At 36.9% G+C, this 7,918-nt stretch overlaps 1 protein-coding gene across 1 annotated transcript in view; it reads right to left on the bottom strand.

Annotated features, from left to right (window-relative positions):
• Positions 1-312: 312 nt before the first annotated feature.
• The window catches only part of LOC125465090 (serine incorporator 1-like), a 30,738-nt gene continuing 23,132 nt past the window's right edge, over positions 313-7,918 (bottom strand). Inside the window, exons 7-10 of the mRNA XM_048558212.2 lie at positions 5,869-5,959; positions 5,536-5,686; positions 3,622-3,834; positions 313-2,903 (exon numbers count right to left, since the gene is read on the bottom strand). Coding sequence (XP_048414169.1) covers positions 2,765-2,903; positions 3,622-3,834; positions 5,536-5,686; positions 5,869-5,959 — 594 coding nt within the window. The 3' untranslated portion in view covers positions 313-2,764. The remainder of the gene's footprint in view (positions 2,904-3,621; positions 3,835-5,535; positions 5,687-5,868; positions 5,960-7,918) is intronic.

Genomic DNA, 7,918 nt, shown 5'->3' with positions numbered 1-7,918 from the left:
GGAAGAAATTTCAAAACTCAGCTGTAGTTTTGTCTACTAAAACACGATCAATTTACAAGATAGAAAAAATATAACAAGTAAATTGAACATGAGAAAAACATTGACATGAAGTTGACTCTATCTGAAAAGAGGAGGGTAAATGACTACCCTGCTGTGACAAAATCATAACCACCAATATTAGCTTAAATCAGGGACATCTTTCTGATTCAGAAAGTGACAGGCCAATGGGAACTGGATTTTGTGTTTTCCTTTTTATTGCGGATTTAGAAATCTAATCTTCATCACAGACATCACTGGACTCGGAAACAAAACTCAAGTTTGTCGAAAAGGAAGAAAATATCTTTATTCATAAGTCCCGCACTAGATTTATAAATGATGCATATTTTACAAATAAAGTAATCCCCCAAGGAGTGACTAATGACCAAGATTAAATACATACATTTCAATTTTCCAAATCATTGATCTGGTTTTCAGGAACGATATAAAAACATTAAAATATTATTTCTTGCGACTGTTTTAAGAAATCTCCTGTAGCAATCAGCAGTAATATGTGCAGCAAAATACTTTGGAGAAGAGACAATTCCAATGCAGAAAAGTCATTCCTCCTCCAAGAACTTGTTAGTTTCATCACAAAAGGGAAATCACAGTACCACTGTGACTTGAAGTGCTGCAACATCTTGTGACTAATGTGTACAATTGCAGCGTGGGTTTCTATGCTTGCCAGATTTGGTACCTGATGATTTTTTTTTTTGCATAAAATATCAGTTTGAGGAAGGCAATGAAAATAAAGATTTGAAAGGACAAAATGGTTTGTCTTCATTAACAAATGAAATTCACCAAGCACAACATCTTCTGAAAGAGGCACAAGTGGTAAGGTATATTTTTGTGCTTCAAAAAAACAAACTATGCAATTCTCCAGGTTATAAATAATTTTGTATACCTGATTTTTCAAACATTTTAAGCAAAGAATCATACAATACCTGTGTAGGTACAACATTTGATATACAATTTCAAAATCATGATATATGTAAAAAAAAATTACTTTCCTCTTTTGTGAGGTTTATAAATGGTAGGTATCATTTCTAATTTGAATTAGTACTTTATATAAAAGTTTTCAAAAGCAATAGTGAATGCTACAAATCTTTACTAGTCTAAACACATTGCGTCATGTCACAGTGAATTGTTAAATCACTGTTCAAATAATTATCACTTCAGCACAGACTATATCACTTTCAATGAAGTTTTCCATTTTAGAATGCTTTCCATTTTACAAAGCTCATAGCAATTTTTAAAAAAGAAAACAATCCTCTCTCTGGGGTGCCTAATTTCAAAACTAACTTGCAACTTGCCTCTCAATTGCTTGCAGAAAATTGCTCCAGCTTAGTTTGACACACTGATTGAAGAATGCTCTTCTGTAACACCTACACAGACAACACTATCAAAATTTTCTTCCAGCACATACAAAATAAAGAAAGCAATCACTCTATGGGAAGCACTTCCAGCTTTAGAATTATTTTAAATATGACACCTGTATCCTTTCCTTACTTGCTTTGAGGATCAGCATGGGCAAAAATAACCAACAGTCTAAGGTCAATAAAGCATATTCTCTTACATATTTTTAAACAGATCATTCTAGTCCCAGCCTTACTAAATCTGGTCATCTTTGTGCTCAAATTGGCAGCTTTAACACTGGCACTAGGAGACTTGATAAAAGCCAACATTCTCTGATGACTGTTTAGTGTCCCTTACGCATTGCATATTTTGAAGATACAACTTTCAAGATTGCCTGTTTACCTCCTAAAAACTCCCTTCATTTTCATTGTACCATTCATTATTTCTACTAATTTTTTAAAAAACTTGTCAATAATTGCTTTAATATTTCGCATTACTGTTTCATTCTTATTCTTGTAAATTAAGATTTTGAATCCTTGATCATATATCTAATCCACATGCCATAAACTTTGTAACCTCAAGTCAGTTATCTCATCATTTAAAACTCACTACAGTTCCTTAAATACTGAAAATATGCAAATGATAAACTAAGCTGAAATATTAATGACATGATGCATATATTTGCAAATATTTTGTGACTACACTTATTGTCAGGTTGGAGCCGGCCAAGTTGGATTTAGTTCTCCCTTTTAAAGATTAGGTCAGCTTGATATACTACATACGGAGAGCATAGAACAGGTACAGTTTTCCAAAGGAAGCAGAGTTAGAGGAGAAGGACTAATTCAACAAGAGTATGTTGACACAATTCAGCTCTTCTCTCAAAGCCCTTACATTTGCAATAAAATTGCCATGTGCACGTTAGAATTTGTCTACCTGAATACGTAACACTAACTGCCTCTTACTGCTTGTGGTGGCACTGTGGCACCTTCACAGGCAAGAGGCAGTATACACAGCATTAAAAGAAATCCCATCAGGTTTCATCAAAAAGATTTTGAATCACAATAAAGTTGACCAAACTGATTTAAAGTGGCAGCTTCAAAACACCAACCTTATCAGGCAGGAAAGAAAAAAAATGGTTTCCCTGACTGGAACAGCAGTAGAAGCTCCATGTCAAAGGAATATGGAAAATGAGTGACAAAAAGCTCATAAAAGGACATTCTGATTAGAAATGAATAGCTCCAAAATGGTGTGGTGCCATATTTTATACAAGTACTGATTATAAACATGGAAATCTGAACAAGTAGTGGAAGAATTCAGTCCAATGAAAAGAATATATAAAAATAACATATGGCTGTGAGTAGCATCAATCAGCTTAGCTGAAGTCACGATTTGACAGTATGAGAGGAGCAACCAGAGTCCACAGGTACAATAGGAGTCCAACCCAGCTGGAAGAGATCTTCACCCAGACAGCTGCCCAGGCACTCTGAACAGCCGAGTAGTCAGAGTTGGGACTAGGAAGACAGCACAAATAAGACAATTAGTAAATACAAATCATAAAATCTGTCAGCTAACAGTCAGTGGCAAGGAAAAGCAATTTGCTCCAGCTCTCAAACCGTTGTTACAGAGTTAGGAGCCACAATTTATAACTTAACGGGAATAGACCCATCTGATAAACAGCAAATAAGCTGTAAACTATAAAAAAAAAGTGAACTGAAGAAAATCTTGAGGGCCTGGAAAAGCGTTTCTGAACGCTTTATTATTCTGATACACATCTGTACAGACAAGATGAGTTACTTAAAAGCAACAAAGAATATTTTATGATGAGCATTTTAAGAGATTTATAATCAATTAATTCAGCTATAACAAATAATAGAACATGGAATCTTCTGGTCTGTGTGGCTTACTGCTGTATGGATGAGAGGGGATTTCCAGGCTAATTGTGAGCAAGTCATTATTACGTGCTGACTAACTGTTCCTTCAAATTTTAGCTCTTTTCTTTCTTGTGAGGAAATCCTTAATTGTTGAAGTGGTTTCCCTGCATGGAGGGATCGAGATGGGATCAGAATCTCGTTGAGGAATTAAAGGAACCGAATCATATTAAATGGCTGTTCCGTCAGCCCGCTCCAACAACAAAGTTGTCAGCTTCACTTTTGTTCAGTATATAACAGTAAAGGATGCCTTGCTTTATTACACATTACACTGCTGAATCAGTATCAGGCAAAGACTTACCGGTACCAGTTGGTAAGTGTCATCATGATGTAAAGAGAGGCGAGGAACAGGCAGAAATGGAAGAAGGAATAACTGTAGGTAACAGCATCCTGCTCATTATCCACTGCACGATGAAATCCACTTTCGCGGTCAGCAGAAAAGTCACCCATGGAGCTTTCACCTCCCTCAGTCATCATCAACTTGTTAACTTGTTCATTACTTGATGATCTGATGCTGTAGAAATCAAGAAGAACAGAAAGAACAGAACATTACTTGCAGAACAATGTGCTGCAGACCCCTTTTTTAAAACGTTTGGTTGTAAACTTAAGTTTGGTGTATACTTAATTTCATGGAGAGGGGACACAGACAATGATGTATTTTCACTACACTTAAACTGTAGATGTCCAGGCTAGTCACCTGGGGAGACTGGTTCAAATCAGCATAGCAGTTAGTGGAATTGAAATTCTGTTAATAAAATCTGGAACTGAAAGTTACTTTCAGCAACAGCTCATGAAACTCCAGCGGACTCACTAAGGTCTGTCAGGGAGGGAAATTTGGCCTGGTCTACATGCAAGTCCAGACCCAAAGTAATAACTACTCTCTGGCATGGCCTCGCAAGTCACCGATTTCAAGGATAATTACAGACGGGCAATAAATCCCATCATGTGAAAGCATTAAAAAAAAATTTAACTTGATTCCTTTCATTCTATCTCAACTTTCCCTGCTCTGAAGACAAGTTCTTTACGTATAGTTGACTGCTCTAACTTTCTGATAAATTATCAAAGCAGTCCAGGAGTTGCCACAGGTGGCGATGAAATGTTTTGTTGGCAAACCAAAGTTGAAGAGCAGCTACAGGGTGTTCTTGCCAAAGCCGGCCAAAAAGATTTCACATCATTTTTTGGTCTTTAGTCCAGTTCAAAACAGTTTCAATTTACACACACTATATTTAATTCAATACAAAAAATACCAAGTGGAAAACGCACAGCAGATTTCTAGTTCTTTGAAAATAACAGATGACTAGATTGATCGGTGAACAGGGAACAGTGCATAGGAAATGGCTGGAGGATTCCTTAATCAATAGGATATTAAACACATTTATTAATAAAACTTTGATTTCACTGGGTAAAATCCAGATGTAGATCAAGAGTGACAGTTTCCTTTTCTAGAATTCTTCATGTTGAGCAAAGAATAGGGAGGTCTACAAATACTACTCACACCCAAACCCTACAGCTGACATCTAAAACAGAGGCGGTTCTAATCCGAGAGATCTACTTGATCCTCACCACCAGCAGTGTTCCATTTAAATTAGACCCAAGAACAGGAAAACAGATTTCAGCAATAAATAGCTTGCAATCAGTTGAGGTTTCAATTCAAAGTCCAAACTCTCAAATATGTGGGGCAGCACGGGACCCAGGTTCAATTCCACCCTCGGGTGACTGTCTGTTTGGGATTTGCAGATTCTCTCTGTCTCTGTGGGTTTCTTCCCACAGTCCAAAGGTGTGCAGGCCAGGTGGATTAGCCGTGGGAAATGCAGGGTTACATGGGTAGACATGGTATAATGTAGGAAAAGGTGAGGTTATGCACTTTGGCAGGAAGAATAGAAGAGCAGAATTTTACTGAAATGGAGAAACACTGCAGAAAACTGTAAAATAGAGGGGTTTAGAAGTCCTCAGCTATGAAGATTGTTCTAGATTTGTTCGACACACGGATTGAAGAACACTCTTCTGTAACACCTACACAGACAACACTACCAAAATTTCCTCTTCAGAGGGTCGGTGTGGATTCAATTATCCAAATCACCCGTTTACATACTGTAGGGATTCTATGATCCTATGTAACTTGACATCTATTTTTCTTAAAAACAAAGAAATTTTACAGAGAATTAGTTTGGATTTTTCCAAGGAAATGTAAAACAGAAGGCATGAAAACACTGACCTTGCATAAAGCACACAAAGGAGGAAGATGACCAACCCAACAATGCTCTGGGCATCCCACCACTGGACTAATGAATGAGATGGTGGAGCAACAGTCGAGTTGCTGGTGGTTTGCTGGACAATGCTCAGTAGACTGGGGTTACATTTTCTTTCTGCAAAGAATGAAGCAAAATATTGTGGAACCCAGATTAGCAGGTTCACAAATAGGCAGACAATACTGAACAAAATACTCAAACTTTTTTTTGCAACACAAGCTTTAAATACTCAATTGCTAAGGCCTCAGAAAGCACTACAAATGACAGAAACTTAGATCAAACTGCAAAGTTAAATTTACCTGGTTCATTTGTCATGGCAGACCAGGTCACATACAGAGTATAGAGAGTAATGACAGAGGCTTGCAGCAATCCTGAATGAGGCTGAACTTCCTGCCAAAATGAAACGAGGAACAAATAGTTCAATGAACAAACAAGCTTCCAATTAATGCAGATGACCATTTCTGTTAAGATAAATACTAAGTAGTGATGGCCAAAACAAAAAAACCTGCTGTGTTCATCCAGCTCCAACTTTGTTAACTAAGCTAGATATTTATTCAGTTTGAGTTATAGAATCATTAAGACATTAAGATAGACAGTGATTGGCAGTCCATTGAGCTGATGCTGAAATCCAATTCCTCTTTTCTACCACCCTACCCTCATGGCTTACATGTTTTTCAACTTGCACCTTTGAATTAAGTCATTAAAAACAGTCTTATTAATAGAGGAAGAGAGGATATTTTTCTTCTGTGCTGCATGAATGCTGCTATAACATCAAGTGAAACAAAATTTAGGCATAAGAGTATGCTGCAGTTGGAACAGAAACTAGATTTTCACCAGTCACTAAAGTTCTTTCAAAAACAATATTAACAATATTTCAGCAATACAGTACTCATTTTTATAAAGGCATTTTATGCAATTGTGTAGAATTTGCTCACAGTTGATGGTATGGTGCACATTAGAGATCACACAGCACAAATATACAGAGAAGGTTTGGCTTTTCAACAACTCGATTTCTCTCCACAAACGCTGCCAGGCCTGCTGAGCTTTTCCAGCAATTTGTTTATTTCTGATTTACATTACCCATAGATTTTTCAGTTTTTATTTAGTCTTTAACTAACAGATCCATGCTTGCCTGCATCAAATTAAAACAGTTTTTTGCTGCAATCACATGGTTACATTAGTTGAATTTGCAAAGTTCAGTTCTAATCCAAATGGTTTGCACCGATTACTATTTACTCCAAAGCCTGTGTCAACATTTAAAATAGAAAACAAAGTTCAACATTACCCAGTTATAGCATTCCTGCAACCCATTTACTTCAACTCCAACCTGTAATTTTACAGGTTAATAACCTACAAGTTCCAAAATGAATCGTTAGCTTTGTACTACAGGGTTATACCCCCTCCTTTTCTTATGTACACTTCATAGATGTTAATAGATCCCACCCCCTGCCCTGGGTTATACTCTTCCACGCTCTTCCATTGGGCACAAGAAACAGCAGTTTGAAAACATGCACCAGCAGATTCAAGAACAGCTTCTTCCCCACTGTTATCAGACTTATGAACAGATCTCTCATTTTGGAGTTGATCTTTCTCTGCATCTTCTCTGTAGCTGTAGCTGCTATATCCGGCATTCTGATTTATTACCCTGATGTACTTACATTTGGTATGAATTGTCTGGTTAGCACGCAAAACAATACTTATCACTGTGTCTCAGTACACATGACAATAATAAATCAAATCAAAATCAACAGCAAGAGTAGGCTACTTGTGCCTCAATAAATGTATACTGATAGTATTCTAACCACAACTCTATGTTCCTATCTCCCCCGATATCTGTGAATGGAGTCAAAAGTTAAGAACCTATCCAGTGCAGCGTTAAAAATATTCAACTTCCCACTACCTCGGCCAATTCTGGTAGGAGAGTTCCAAAGATTCAATAGCACCGAGAAAAAAATTTTTCATCTTGGTCTTAAAAACAATGCACATCATTTCTGATTTTCCTTATTTAACCCAGGGATGTAAAGGCTAGTTGTAACAAAACATTTAGAAATGCACAATACAATCCAGTAGAGTCAACATTTTTCGCAGCGGTAATAAGCAGAATAAAGGGGAAGCAATAGATATATTTGGATTTTTATAGGCATCTGATAAAGTACCACGAATTGGGCTCTTGCCTTTTAAGTAGCCTATGGTGTTGGAAGTAATACATTAGCTTAGAGCACACACTGGCTAACTAATAAAGATAGAGTTGGAATAAGAGTGTATTTTCAAGGTGGCAACCTGTAACTAGTGCAGTGGCACAGTGATCTGTACTGGGGCCACAATTATTAACAGTATATATTCATAAAT

The sequence above is a fragment of the Stegostoma tigrinum genome, chromosome 24 (assembly GCF_030684315.1).
Source record: "Stegostoma tigrinum isolate sSteTig4 chromosome 24, sSteTig4.hap1, whole genome shotgun sequence".
Classification (NCBI taxonomy): domain Eukaryota; kingdom Metazoa; phylum Chordata; class Chondrichthyes; order Orectolobiformes; family Stegostomatidae; genus Stegostoma; species Stegostoma tigrinum.
This window is presented reverse-complemented; position numbering and strand designations above follow the sequence as displayed.